Source organism: Ochlerotatus camptorhynchus, unplaced genomic scaffold (assembly GCF_037179485.1).
Source record: "Ochlerotatus camptorhynchus isolate MF236.1 unplaced genomic scaffold, CSIRO-AGI_Acam_v1.1 ptg000151l, whole genome shotgun sequence".
NCBI lineage: Eukaryota > Metazoa > Arthropoda > Insecta > Diptera > Culicidae > Ochlerotatus > Ochlerotatus camptorhynchus.
The window spans coordinates 132,238-148,480 of NW_027040641.1; the positions used below are offsets into that span (position 1 = coordinate 132,238).

The 16,243-nt window shown below is 39.8% G+C and overlaps 1 protein-coding gene across 1 annotated transcript in view; it reads right to left on the reverse strand.

Annotated features, from left to right (window-relative positions):
• LOC135701225 (uncharacterized) overlaps positions 1-6,846 on the reverse strand; it is a 42,471-nt gene extending 35,625 nt beyond the window's left edge. Inside the window, exon 1 of the mRNA XM_065222000.1 lies at positions 6,770-6,846. Within this exon, the coding sequence (XP_065078072.1) occupies positions 6,770-6,846 (77 nt within the window). The remainder of the gene's footprint in view (positions 1-6,769) is intronic.
• Positions 6,847-16,243: the final 9,397 nt, after the last annotated feature.

Sequence of the window (16,243 nt, forward strand, 5' to 3'; positions counted from 1 at the left end):
GCGCTCTGCCTCTGTTAATTCAAAACCCTAAAGCTGATTCAAAGATTATAATATAGAGTATAAAATAAAATGTCCGCCTGCACTGTATTTTCCATTCAAAAATCATTAGACCCTAACCCACTTACTTGGCCAGACTTCAGCATCAACCGGTGGGCAGTGCACTCTACACTCCAAGTTCCCTTTGTTTCAAATTCATCTCAAATTTTATACTTTTACCCATTGAGTGTTGATTCATTACACTAAAAATTGTAACCGAGCGCGGACTTGAAGTATCTAGACTATTAAATAATCTAGGTCCTTTTTAGGATTACATTTAAATAAAAAATCCAATTTTGGCCAACGTCCACCGTAAATAAATAAAACTACTTTATGACTTAAAGTGCACTGAATGAGCGTTAGTTTCGGGATCATTTTAGTGTTAGAGTTATGTTTGTTTTGATCCGTAATCCGTAATTAGTTGCAGGCAGTGGTTGTTAGATCATGCGACACTGTATTACTACTATGTTAGATGTATGATTCGTCAAGTTTATACAACTCAATGTATCAAATGAGGTTAACTATTTATTTTATAATTACAAAAACAAACTTAAATTACAATTATATGCAAATGCAAAATAAAACTTGAAAAATCATCTCAATCCCTTTATTCTTGGGTAGGGCCTGACAATGTGAATCTGATTTTGATCAGTGAACGGGCACCATATGGTAGATTCTCTCACTATAAACCTGTCATTTCTAGCCTATCTGAACTATTTAATAAATGTAAACCCTAACATGGGTTACGCTCCACCTAAGCGGACTCTCCGCATCATATCTGTGTCTTATCTCAAATTCAAAATGCCAATGGTTTGAATGTATCAATATATAAATTGGAAATGACGTACAATCAAATAAACCCATACCCCACTCACTTGGCCAGGCTTCAGAATCGTCCAGTGGGCAGTGTGCTCTACACTCCAAGTTCCCTTTCCTTCAAATTCACCCCAAATTTGATATTTTACCCCTTTGAGTGTTGATTAATCACAATGAAACATTGTGACAGAGCACGGACTTGAGGTTACTAGAGTATTAAATAATCTAGGTCCTATTTAGGATTATATCTGAAAAATCAAAATCTAGCCAACGCCCACCATCTCAAAACTAGTTCCTTGTTTGTCAGAAGAAAAAAAACTACAAGGGACAGCCCTATGGGTTTGTACGCAATGGTGACGTAGGACTACGTGGTCTTATATAATAAGTCTTATTTGTTAACTGCAGCAAGAGCTTGTGTTTTGTGTAGGAATAGGAATTTGAGCGGGGTTCTCTCTGTTTACACTCTTTTGTATGACGCACTTTACATGGATGGCCCACAGCGGCTCACAAAGAGCTACTGAATACGATCAATAACGGTGCAGCTTCTTCCTCTTTCTATAGATGCCCATGTGGGCTGCAGCTCGCTGCTTGCAGGAAGCCTTTCGTTGTGTACTGTAGAACTGTAGATTGAATAAACACCGTTTGGTGAGACCAGTTGAAATTCAACTTTGAAATCTGTGTTAGGGATATCGATTTTCGCAGGCCATCGGTGATAATTTTAATTATCATAGCAACAGTTCCACATCCGTTTAATTTTCAATAGTGACATTTTGAAAAATGATCAAGTCTTAAATTTAACAGATGCGTAGGAATATATCTGATCGATTGGTGATAAATTTATTGAAATTGGTCCAGGGGCAGCTAAGTATATTTAATTTACAGACGTAGTACTACTTCAAAAAAAAAGTACGCTGAAATAGTTAATTGAAATGTGGGGTCAAATTCAAGTGAAAAATCACCAATTAGAACACAACATAAGGATTGAAAAAAATCACTACGAATGTTGAGAGGGAATTTTAAATTAATCAAAATTATGTTAGTTGAATATGCCTCTACATCCAAGCTACGCCACTGAAACAACATATGAATTTGTCACATCACTCCGTATGCATACTGAAATTCGTGATCTCAAGTGTTATAATATAATGAATTCCCTACCACAGATAATTCAATACGAAACCTTCTCAACTCTCATGGCATCCATTACCTACATCCAAGATCACGATCAACGCAAAAACAGGAAGTATCGATCAAAACCCTCTTTCCTGTTTGTGGCACTGCCGTAGGGACGCTCCTCTCACGCAAGCACATGGATCACACTTAACCTTCACGTTCCCATCACATCTTCCAGCATCTTGATGGTGGGATACGACGGGCCAACAACAGTCTGCAATTCATTGCTCCGGGGTGCCAAAAGCATTTCAAGGTCAAAAATGCATCTGCCATCGTTGGCAACCGATTTTTTTCGCTCGTTCTTTCTTCTGCATTTGTTGGGGTTAGATTGAGTCGGGCATCCGGGCATGTGCAATTTTTTCGTCGTGCCACTTTACCGAAAGTACAGTTCCGTAGCATATAGTTCGGGGAAGCCATTCAAGGGCTCCCATCATTAGTAGAAATTTGCAAATGCATTGTTGTTCGGAGGGTAGAAGTGCGCGTGTTGCCGGATCAAATTACGGGAAACAAAAATAGGAACACCCGAGAGGGTGTTGAAACCGTTGTTTTGAGTGGGGAATTTGGCAAATGACACCCAACATTCGTATTTACGCCGGACGCTTACATCAAGACTGCCGCTGAGATATTGAATGATTTCATTCACAAAATGAAACTGAACAGCCCAAAGAAGAGCATAAATCCTACATTTTTCTCAAGAATCCGGTTGAATGAAACCTTGACCTTGACTTTCCCGACTACATATTCACGATAATGACTGTGCGGCGCGCAGACTCAGTCACTCGAGTGGGCTCCGTCTGCAACCGAAGGGCATGCCAGAGAAGAAAAACCAGTGCACTTTGCAGCACGCATATCACTTGCACAGTAACTGCAGCAGAGCAAACGAAAAAAAAACGAAGCAAAAGCCGGTTTAATGGTGCTTGACGACTAGGCAGAGACGACTGAGACCCTGCGCCTCCATGCTTTTCCATCTGGCAGTGTAGACGACCAATCGACCAAGCCGACGACGACGACGACGACGACAACGACCCATGGGAATAGCGCAGATTTTTCTTCTCGTCCGTAATCCGTGCATCCAGATTTTTAAGGCATTTCGCGCAAGTTAAACGCCGGAAACTATTCATAAATGATTTTAATTCCTATTTAATTAGGTGACGCTCCGTGTTGAGACTTTCCCGACATGACATTCCTGAAGGTCATTTAACAGTTCTCACAGCAGGGGTACCTTCTTGCATCATCCCTGAATGGAGTCGTGGGAAAGTCCCGCCGCCACGTTCTTTCAATAGCACATTCTAAAGTTAAAGAGTAAAAACCGCGTGCTCCGAACATCGTCTCGTAAAATTAAAGTAGCGAACTTCACATGGCAAAACTTTCCAACGCCGTCGGTTCTCTGCACCCTGCCTGCCTCCCGCATGGAATCTAATGCTCTGCTTAATTATGTAATCGTTATGTTTATGAGTAGTCATTTTCCCACTCCCAGCCAGGCAGCCACCCATTTGATTGCGTTTCCCATCCACCGCCGCCGCCGGAACATATGTCCAGTTATGTGCGTGTAAGTGGCGTGATAATCGGCGTGCACACCAGGCCAGGGTCCCCATTCAGGGTAGCATATCGTCTCTCTGTGATCATCGTTAACAGTATCAACATCGTCGCTGACATGAATGTTAAGTTAGTTGCCTTGGTTAAAGTGATGATTCATGGCCGTCCATCGTAAAGGGGAAACCGGTTTCAACAATACCAAGAGGTGTTTATCAGGTGGAAAATTGTATGCTTAGTTCATTCACCGGGAACTGTATCCTTGCATAGTTCAATACTTTTGATTTACGCCTAATAATGATGTTCAAATTTGGCTAGCTTAAAACGCGGATTTTTAAATAATACAAAACGTACTCATGATATTAGGTTAGGTGGCAAACCGTCATTTTGGCGCTCCCTCCCCTTGCTCCTTCATTTTTAAGATGCTCTCAGATTCCATAAGGGTACCATAACAGAGAAAGAGATACCATACCTGTTTTCTCTGAAATGGAGTGAGAGTTTTTTCACTGACGATCCGCGGAGGCAGCTCAAAGAAGCTACTTTCAAATTCAAATCCCTGGCAATAGATTTTTCCTGGCATTGTAACATCTTCCATTAAGCTCTTCAAACTTTCCTGGTGTTCTTAGAATTTCTTTGAATTTCGCAAATACTTCTTAAAGTTTACAGTACTTTCTAATGTAATTAGGTTTTGCATGCGGTTCTCAGAACGTATTTAAAATTTGCTGAAATTTCCTGAAGTTTGAAGAATTTTTATGATTTCTGAAACTTTCCTGGAGATTGCCGAACTATATTGAAGTCATATAATTAGGCTAGAGCTCACAGAACTCTCTTGAAGATCGTAGAACTTACCAGGAAAAAAACTCACAAAACTCGTTAAAGCTAGCAGAATTATCCTGATGTTCGAAGAGCTTCTCTGATTATCGCAGTATTTCCTTGAAGTTTTCAATACTTTTCCTAAAGTTTGAAGAACTTATTTGAAATTCGAAGCGCAAAATTTTCCTGTAGTTTGTAGAGCTATTGAGCCTTTCTAATTATCTGGAGTTTGCACGAATTTCCTGGGATTCGCAGAACCTTATTAAAGTTCATCCAATTTTTCTTGAAGTTCGCAGTACTTTCCTGGAGTTCGTAGAGCTTACAGAAGTCCTCTCAAGTTCGCAGAATTTCCTTGACGATTGCAAAAATACCGTGAAGTTCTCAGAAAGCGCCTAAAGTTTGCAGAACTTTACTGAAGCTCACAGTTTCACTTAAGTTCAAAGACCTTGCCGAAAAAAAATGCAGATCGTCCCCAAAGTTTGAAGCAGTTCTCGTAATTTTCACAACCGCAAAACGTCACTGGAGTTTACAAAACTTACCTGGAGTAAGCAAAGATTCATTGAAGTTCGTAGAGTTTTCGTGAAGCTCGTAGAACTTTCCGCTAAAAATCTCCTAAATAAATTTAAAAAGAAAGTTTTCTGGATGTTTGCTCGCAGATTTTTCCTGAAGTTCGCAATACTTTCCATAGGTTCGAAAATCTTCACTGAAGATCTCAAAACTGCGTTGAAGTTCGCAGAACGTATTTAAAGTTTACTGAAATTTGCTGAAGTTTGAAGAACTTTTCTAACTGTGGTAGAACTGTCCTGGAGTTTGCAGAACTACATTGAAGTTCATATAATTAGGCTAGAGTTCACAGAATTTTATTGAAATGCTTAGAGCTTACTAGGAGGACATTGAGCTTCAATGAAGCTCACAAAGCTCCCTAAAGTTTGTAGAACCTCGTAGAATTTCTCTGAATATCACAGTATTTCCCTGAAGTTTGCAATATTTTTCTTAAAGACGGTATGCAGAGTTATCTTGAAGTTTGTAGAACTTCGCTCTGAACGTTTTTTTTTCTCTGTTCGGGACCTAAACCACTGCGACCAGTAATTTGATCTATTGTAGTATATCCCGTGTCCTCAGTGCATGTCGTATTACTCCATCACTATTGAGAAATGATGAAGTATTCGATTTTTTTACAGTTGTCATTCTTGCATTTATCGCAAGGATCCGACTCTAATTGAAAGGTCCCGCTATTTATACCCTTCGAAGTGTTGGAACACCCTCCAAAGGCGTGCCCCTTTGTCAGTCAAAATCGGATTCCTTAGCAATAAAATTAAGGAATGACACCGATAATGACCATACATCACAACCCTAGTCTTAACCACTTCAAACTAGGGAACAACGAATTGAAGATTAGGAATCACATAGATGAAGACTTACTAACTAATTTTTTCCTTGTTTCAAGATCATCCTCGGTGGACAAAGCCGAGTCTTGTCACTATCAACAAGGCATAAAAAGTAACAAGGACTAAGATGTGTTCCTTTGATTACTGAAAAATCCTGTTCCCCTAGTTTGAAGTAGTCGGGACTAGGAATCGGTGGTAGATCTTACATCCCGTAACGTACCACGAAAAGGTGATCTACCCACGTTACGAGGAACGTTGAACGTTGCTGAGCTTCTCTGTTTCTCTGGAGTTTGCACGAATTTTCTGAGATTCGCTGAACTTTAATGAAATTCATACAGTTTTCCTTGAAGTTCGCAGAACTATCCTGGACTTCACAGAACTTACAGTGGTTCTCTCAAGTTCACAGGATTTCCTTGAAGTTTGCAAAGTATTGTGAAGTTCGCAGAACGCATCTAAAGTTTGCAGAACTTTACTGAAGTTCACAGTTTCACTTAAGTTCAAAGAACTTACCGGAAAAAAAATGCAGTACGTCCTCAAAGTTTGAAGCGGTTCTTTAAATTCTCACAACCGCAAAACGTCACTGGAGTTTACAAAACTTACCTGTAGTTCGCAGAGCTTCATTGATGATCTTAGAGTTTTCGTGACGCTCGTAGAACTTTCCTGAAGTTCGCAATTTCCTAAGGTTCGAAAATCTTCCCTGAAGTTCACAAAACTGCGCTGAAGTTTGCAGGACTATCCTAAAGTTAACTGTAGTTCGCTTAAGCTCACTAACCTTCTTCAAAGTTCGCAGAACTTTCCTGCAAACTTCCTTAGAAAAAATATGGGAACTGCATTTAAGTTATGGCAACTCTAAACAATTTTGGTTTTATAAGGGTTGTGTAGACCATGATTAAGACTTGCAGAATGCTATAAAACCGCGATAAAACCTGCAATGTTACTTGGGTAGTCATTCAAGATGAGGGCTACTAGTATTTTCTAACCTCATGTGAGTTTGAGAAGTTTTATCAAACCTGTGCTTCTGTATTATGTCGGTTTGATGGTGGTAGTTCAGCTTCTTAGTGACAATCTGAGAAGCGAACTCGATCATTCCTGTAATATCGACATTATCGATCAAATCATTTTGGAACAGAAATCCGTCATGATTGCCAGAATTTAGTTTCGATCTCGCCGTTAAGGTGAAAGTTAATGCTTTTCCGTTGATACTGAATCCACACCCAAATTCAAAATGCACCAATACCAACAAGCATAGCAAATTTGACCGTGTTCGTAAACACAATATTCTTGTATAATTATAATAATTCTACTACTGAAATGACAATTTAAATTCAAAGATTTCATGTTCAGGGTAGTCCTACTTATGCTCAGGGAAGCCTTGCCGTTGTTCAGGGAAGGCCTGCCGAACTTCAGCGAAGTCCTGATGACGTTCAGGGAAGCCCTGCCGAAAGTCCTGCCAAAGTTCAGGAAAGTCCTTCCGAAGTTCAGCGAAGTCTTGCCGAAGTTCAGGGAAGTTCTGCTGAAATTCAGGGAAGTTCTGCGAAAATTCAGAGAAGTTCTGTCGAAGTTCAGGGAAGTTCTGCCGAAGTTCAGGGAACTCCTGCCGAAGTGATTTATTAGATTTTTCCACTGGTACGAATGGAGATTTCTTTTATATGGCTTTCTCGGTCTAGGGTAATCCAAATAGGAAAATGCAAAACTGACTGTTTGGATTACCCTAGATTGAGAAAGCGATATAAAAGAAATCTCCTGCCGAAGTTCAGGAACAACATGTGAAAATTGAGGAACCTTTTGATTTGAAAAATAATTCATTCAGCAATGTCAAAAGTGGGTAATTTCTAAAATAGTTCCATTTATCTTTAAAAATATCCAGATATATCAGAAAACCTCCATCAAATAGGCTAAAACTTTCACAGAGCCTCCTTAAATTAGCTTACGCATACACACACTTGAATTGTTTCTATTATTTCACAAATGCACGCGTTTCCAACACGACTTAGAAATACTCTAAATGTTTTGTTCTTCAATCTCATTGCTCTTCAACCTGTAGCATGCTTACACACAGATACATGCGAAAGCCAGTTGATTGCTTAGGAAAACGAAATCTAATGCTTGGAATTGCGTTACAAAAAAAATGGTTTGTATCGAAATAATACCTGTTGTCTTCGGAGGTAATGTTCCTAACAATATTTTGAAACGATCTATGGGAGTGAAATATGACCTTTCATACGAAATACTTGTGTAATTGATGAGCAAAGTTTGCGACCACTTGACTGTGGTTTGAACTTAGAAAATGGTTTTCAGAAAATTTAAACAATAAATCAATCTTGTAAAAATTACTAGGGATAACAATTTAGTTCTTTAATTTGTTTGAGTCATTCTAATCCGATTCACTTTCACCTTAAGTAAAACAATCGCTCGGCTCCTTAGGATTTTTTGTTGGAAAATGCCACCTTCGTTGCTGCTGAGCACGGTGTTTTATACGGATAAGTGGGTCATAAAGCTATTCTTAAGGGGAAGTTCACCACTGTGAAAATAAAAATTACGTCTAAAAATTAATTTTTAATGATATAAAAAATTTAAAAAATCTAATTTTTTCAAATTTTTTGAACAAAATTCACGTGCATAAATTTTTTTCAGAATGAAATTTTAAATTGATTCTGGTAAGAATTCCAGGTGTTTTTTTTTTTGTTAAAGAGAAGTCCAAGGGAATTCTGGTGATAGTTTCGAAGGAATTCGAGGTGAGATCCAAAATGGCTTTTTCTAAACGATTTCTAGAAAGTCAGGGGCGTGTCTTGAATCCCTCAAGATCATCGAAAGAAAACATTTTTTACAAAATTACATTTTTCAACTGCACCTGAACCAGCAATAAAACTCTTTGTAAATTCCCCGCATTCATTCCAGGTAAGCCTACTTAAAACGTAAATTTCCTCTACAACACCGGTGGCATACAATCACACATAACATTAAATAACCATTCCCTCAATTGTCATCGAAAATATGCGCAGAACTTCGACGAAAAATAAAACAAACAATCTCCAAATCGCACCTTCAGCAACCACAGCCACCATACTTCCATTGAACATCCTATCAAAAAAACCTTCCCCCCTTCTGAACCCCATCGTACCAGACAACAACACCATTTCCGCTTGTCATCGCCCCCGCGAATCACGCGACCCATTCCTTGGCCCCCGTATTTATGCTAAATTAATACCTCATTCGGTATGCCAAACACGAACCGACGTCTTTTCATTTCTTTAGACAGCGCGACGAGCTGCCCTCTTGTAGGTAGGCTACCTACTAAACCAAACAAGACTCTTAAACACCCTCAAGAATATTTCTTTTGCGTGACATTTGCTGCTCCATTCGATGTCTCATCGTGTGCCTCCTAATAGCGGGCGTCGTCGGTAGCCATAAAATATTCAAACCCAATGCCTACTTGAGTATTCTCAAGATGTGTCGGCTGAAAATAAAAAAGAAATTCCCTACCTGCCAAACCTTGCCTTGGCTGCCCCGTATACAATGAAAATGAAAGTGCGAAAAACGAGCAAGCGTGGGCAGAGATGGAGCAACAGGTGTCAACCAGCCCAGAGTGCGGCCAGCAGCAGGAGGAGGTGAGATTTTGCAATTCATTCATGGGTAGTTGCGGTTGATGAATGGAAAATAATGCTCGGGGAAAAAGGAGCAACATTTCCGTCCTAATTATTTATTTAATGGTACATAAGTACCCTGTCGTTAGTGTAGAATGAAGTACTTGTGGGTACGGTTTATTAAGTGAATGAACCTTTTGTACAATTCTACCTCCGGTAGAATTACAGTGAAAGCAGTGAATATAGAGCGGAAACGCTTTCGGAGCCTGGTAACTCCACCACCGTTGGCGATATTCGACAGCCAATGGGAGCTGGAGTTTCCGCGTGCCGAGCGTTAGTACATCAGATTAGTGAAGTGCATTAAGTGGATTAAGTTAAAGTGAACACATTTTCAGAGTGTGGAATGATGGAATCCTTCTGAATAATTCAAACTAATTGACAACCCCAGGACCTCACTTAAATCAAAACGTTACTTCCCATAGACCCACCGTGCCCCTTACAATCTACGACCGACTTAACAAAAAGCTATTCAAATAAAGTGTCGTCCTCGAAAGCAGTTAACCATGTTTTACAAACTGGATCACGCATTCACCCTTTCCAAAATTCTAAACTCAACATACGCATCTAATTGCAACAACCAAACTGCACCCGAGCGCGAAAATCAAGGTCAGTGATTTATAAACATGTCTCCCAACTGGAACAAACTCAAGAAATCCAATCTTTGAAATTTGTCGAACCTCTTAACGGAACCGCTTTATGAAGAGCTTTGAGTGTTTTGGTTTATTTCCTTTTAATTCCGTTATAATTGCTTATCTTTTCACAGATACGCGTATTCCGTCTACTACTTGCAGACTTCATCAGTGCCATGTACCAGTGGTGTTTTAGTAGACGAAATACGTGTATCTGTCAAAAGATAAGCAATTATAACGGAATTAAAAGGAAATAAACCAACAAACTCAAAGCTTAACAAGAAATCCAGCCATAATCGATGTCCATGTCCGATGTCACACATTTTGAATTCAAACTGCAAAACCTCTGCATTTACTTGGTTCAGAAATGGCTGCAAACGACCCGGATCTCGTAAACTTACACGACGAAAAGATGCTACCACTTTTTTCCCCTCCATTTTTCGTGACGCATATGGCAAATAATTCCATTATGATGTCCAATGATGTAGATTCATGAACTATGCATTGAAGCTGCTCCAATGTTAACACTTTCCATTTGACCTTATTACTTTCATTTGACCTAGAAATAAATTTTGCGGAACATGCTTTCCGGAGTTCTGAATTATGTTCCAAAATTAGCAAATTCTAAACTCACCGAACAATAAATAACGCACAATGGAGGCCATCTCGCCGGAAAAAAACGGAAATCAAGAAAAGTTTATAGGTATGAATGCTTCTCAACTGGAACAAACTCACCATGATTATAGTCCAATGGTGTGACCCGCCCATCTTGAACCCAAACTGTACCGCCTTTACACTAACTTGATTCTGAACTAGCAGAAAACGACCCAGAACCCGTCCATCATATACAAAATGTATACATTCTGCATAAAGCAAACCAAAAATACTCCCCAACTCCCCCAATGCTGCCATGGAACGACGTTTAACGTTACAAAAATAGCGGGAGAATTGGACCCGCTCTCCACGATTCTGAAGGTAAACGGGCCTCGAATCATCCTCCAAACCGACATGAATAGTAGTCATTCCACGCGCATTTTCTTTCATTCGATTTCAGCCGTACAATGATTAACTTTTCTTCCAAATAATTTCGATATTTCTTGGCTGGTACTTTCATCACTAGTGAATAATCAGCCAAAGCCCAAGCAAGGGCATGATCGCATCATTGCAAAAACGACCAACCAGCTGGCATCCTCATCATCGTCATTCGCTCCGACCAGCAAAGGTCAATTCCAAACACTGCATGACCGATTTAGGTCTTATTAAGCATGAGTATGAGCATGAGCATGATTGACTGTCCACGGTTGCTACTGAGTTATTGCCAAATCAGCTGTAATTACACAGAGAACCAATAGACGATGCTTGAGACTAGCAATCATCCTTAATGTGTAAAAACTGGTGATCTCTAACTAAGCAATACCAGCAGCGCTGGCCGTGTCCAAACGCTGGTCAAGAAAGGAATGGGTAGGAATGTGTTGACGTGACACTCGCTTTGATGGAAGCCGAGAACACCTTTGCACTTCCACGAGGAATCACTGGGATATTAGGTAAGAGGGTAGAGATAGCAGCAGAGTTCGTTTTGGTAAACGATAAGCTGAATTGATGTCCCAACGATGATATAACGCGAAGGAGCTTGGGATTGAACCCACGATCTTCTGCTCAGTAAGCAAAAACGTTCGCCAGTAGGCAAACGAGCTCCTTTTCCCTTCCTTTTTCGAATTGTTGTTATTACCATGTAGTCATATTAACAAATAAAGCAATTGACGAATCTTGAATGTGGATGAGCCTGATATTAGACTCATGATGTTCTGTTCAGTAAGCAAAAACAATCGCTCTAAGGCCACCGAGGCCCTCATATCACATCATATATTTACTCGAGTTGTTGTAACCATTCAAACCCGGCACCGATGACGACAAGTTTCGACAATACACGATAACCAAGCGATATTACCATACATTTCTTTAATATGGAAGGACCTGGGACCAGTCTTGTAAACGGTCTCCGTAGTCAACGCATTTTCTGTGATAATCGACTGCCTTTGCTTCCGACACTTGCTAAACAAGCTTTCAAATTACAGTAGGGTAGAGAACTACTTCGGCCTAATCGCCCATTTTGGGCCTATCGAGCAGAAAACTTCAAATAAATCTATGATTCCAGAGTTAACAAGTCAATTATGCGTTTGGTACGATACTTTAGTTAATAAGCTACGGAACGAAGTCAATGAGAACGCGTGATATGAACGTTTGCACCCATTATTCCCCAAAACAAAAGAAGCGTTCCGACCGAATCAATTTTCATCTTCATCCGATAGGCCAAAGTGAATTCAATGGCGTTTCAATGACGTTTCAATGCGTTAGGCCGAGTTTAGAATCCGTAGGCCGAGTTTGGCGTCAAGAAGCAGTGTTAGACTTTTGACAATATCTCAACGATTGGTTTCTCTTTATCAAATCTTACGGTACATACGGAAAGGTAAATAAATTTGGAAGCCATCAGTAATAATAACATTCCGTTTGGTGCTAAACTGCGCTAGATTAAGAAAGACAAAGTGCGGGTTGTGCTTAATAGGCCGAAAATGGGGTAGTTAACCCTACCAAACTAAAATGCCGTATGACAGTCGCCGAAGACCGTCACGAATGTATGTATTTTAATTTTTCTCATAATAAGAACTAGTGATGTTGTGCTGATGGGGCCTCCCTTAGCTCAGTCGGCAAAGGCGCAGCTACAAAGCAAGACCATGCTGGACGTGGCTGGGTTCAATTCCCGGTCCAGTCTAGGAATTTTTCGGGTTGGAAAATTTCTCGACTTCCCTGGGTATAGAAGTATGATTGGACTTGCCACACAATTATACCAATGCAAAAATGGTACAGACATTGAAAGCTCTCAATTAATAACTGTGGAAGTGCATCTAGAACACTAGGTTGAGAGCATGCAATAAGCTTATATGCGATACGCAATAAGATTGAAATTCTAAGAAGAAGAAGAAGAAGAAGAAGAAAAAGAAGAATATGTTGTGCTTGTGTGAATTCTGAAAATAGCAAGCAACAATGTTCTAGTAATAACATTTCTGATCAGAAATGGTTTAATTTACACCAAATTGAGGAATTATAACGAAATCACACATCCACACATGTCATATGATAGTTATTTGAAAATTTTCTTTTTGCTCGAATGTTGTTCTACCGTTTGTATTGTGTAAGAGAGACGACCGTAGAGCGTGAGAGTACGAATACAAACAGACTGTCCCACACGACAACAAAGCGAGTGTACTGATTGTTAAGGCTCTGGTTAAACAAGATATTAAAATGAAATTACGTTCTCCAGAGCAGTCAATAATGTATCCTAAACAGGATCAAGCGTGTACTCTATTTTTCTAAATATTCCGAAGCGTTTCACCCAAGATCTAACAGGTACAATAATGTATTTTCCCCAGAAGACTCAACTATGTTCTTGCACTCGGATGCATACCTTACCGACAGTATCGCTTTTCTTATGTGCTATCTAAAACCGCAAAATAGATCACGCGCGATCCAGGTCATCCCGCCAGAAAACAAACGAATTGTTTTTAACTGGAACAAGCTCACCAATTACAAGCACCATGGCAGCATCAACAAAACTTTAAACAAATTTTGGAAAATTTCGAAAAGTAACAAAAAGAAAAAATATACACACCACATAAAAACACATAAACAGGGGACATGGCACTCTTCCTAATGTAAAGCAACACATAATAAACAGCGACAAATTCAACCGATACGGAATCCGATCCGAAAAGTTCTAAAGCAGATTAATCACAAACTAATCAGCGCAATACGCGTAATAATCCGAACGTCCACTGTAGTCACACTGTTCAGAAATGGTCAACAACCCACCGAAATCGTACAACACGAACGAAGGTCACCGGTCCATTCCACCCAAGGTACGATTTTCACTCCCCCACAAGACCAAATACCATTACGTTTTTCAATAGAAAATCAATTACACTGATAAAAACAATTGAGAAATAATTTTCAACAGGATCCAACTCATGAAAATCAATCAATATTCGATATCTGGTTGCGAATTCCCGAATCTTTAACGCATATCTTCTACTAGCTAATTCCAGAGCAGTACGATCAATCCTATCTGCTATTTAGGCCTTATAAAGGGAAAAAAACGCGATTCAAGTTTTCCAACTCCAAAACAACCCTGAAAATTGGATTCAACAGTTCTTTTCGTCTGCGACTAATAGCCAGCCACACTAACTTCTACCATTGTCAAATATTCCCAATCGAACGGTCTTGATCCCCTTTAACACGACAGTTTGAACATCGTAGAAGGAAATTGAATGTGAGAAATTGGCTCTACACTTGGTCCGTGGTCTCGTTCCATCTCAACACCACTTTTCCATGATGGCTTATCCGATCAGGACGTTGACATCCCATTCGAAAACCCCGGTCGGCGCATCGTTATTGAATTATGCGTCGATCTGACTTCCGGTTCCGGAGATACGATGGCCTGAATTGTTATTATTATTTTGACATAGGACTACGTCTTTGATTTCTATATTAGGTACACTTTGTGAAAACCGAAAATGGAACATGTAACAAATTAAGAAAGATTTTGAACGTTAATAACTCAGCTGCCCCTGGTCCAATTTCAATAATTTTATCCCCAATCGATCAGAAATATAGCTACGCATCGATAACAATGCTTTCGAATGTTGATTTTCAACAAGAAACTATTGAAAAACTGGTAAATGTCCAGCATTGTCCAAAAGCGTCGAATTAACTAACAAATCCACCAATTACCTACATGCATATACTGCTTTCCCAGCACAGTCGTCAGAGAGTAGTAAGTAGACGAAACAAGTCGAAGTGGCATTCGCCTCCGATCCTCGGGCGCGTGCGAATAGGGAGGATGGAATTGCGTAATATTTTGCACACTCATCGCCATATTCAGAACCAAACGCCGTCTGGCTCGCCGTGGCGGTGTCTGACGTATCTCCGGTCTGATTTATGAGGTGTGCTGAAGGTGTTCCTGAAAAATGAGATCCATGATGCTGTCACCTACACTAAACACGCCAAGCGTAAGCGGCCATGGATGTCATCTACGTTTTGAAGTGACAGAGACGCACTCTGTTTGGTTTCGGAGGTTAAATCATCACCAACTTTGGCAACAAAACGGCTCTTTTCAGGGCCACCAAGCTTATTACAGTAAAGAGTAGGAATAGAATTCATCTGCCTGTTTGTCCATATTCAGAACCAACGATCACACAAAATGCTCATGTAATCAAACTGGAAGCAGGGTGACGCGAGATTTGTTTTCCGTACTGAGCTCCAATGCTACCGACGCCAGGGACGTAGCTCCCACACCTGGACCCTACCAATCGAGCCATCAACTCAACCGGGGACCAACGGCAGAGATGTTATGCCTTAGAACATGCCGGTGGCGCCGACTAGGATTGGGTGATCTTGGATCGATCTTTTTCATCCCGATTTTTCGGATCGATTCTTTGCCCACGAAAAGATCGAAAAAATCGATCTCTTCTTTCGATCTTTTCGATCTACCAAAAAAAAATAGATCTTAAACTTTGTACTGTACTTACATAAAAAAAAACGGTTTACTCTCACCCCAGACTGCGTGGAAATTTAACGAACATGACAGCAACGTCGGTATCGTTCCCTACAATGACGTCACTATTAGCGTTTCTGATATTTACAAATACAGCAACATTTGAAGGTTTATGCTACCTTCCTCCTATGCTCATTGATCATATTATAAAGGAAAGAAATTCTTGGGGTACCAACGAAAACAAGCGTATAGTCTATTCTATAAGCAAGAGTATTGATGGTCTGAATGTGAGGATAACAATTACAAACCATCATTTTTGGCTAGAGCTAAAGTGAGAGAAGCAAACTAAGGACTTGAAAATGGGATTACGCAAGTGTGCGAGTTATAAACGTCAGAAAGGTTAATTAACACTCCAAACACGATGCCTCTAGTAAAATGTGTAACGGCAAACTGGCAATGTTTGAAAAATCATTTCTCAGCAGTTTATCAATAGATTTTAAATCTATGGATACCGAACAAATGTTTGAAGTCTGTCGTGATGTCAATAGATTTGAAATTCGTCAATAAATGGCTGAACAATGATTTTCTAAACATTACAAGTTTACCGTTACACATTTCTAGATAAATATTTCAAAAGGTCCTATCTGCATTTATCGATTCTCT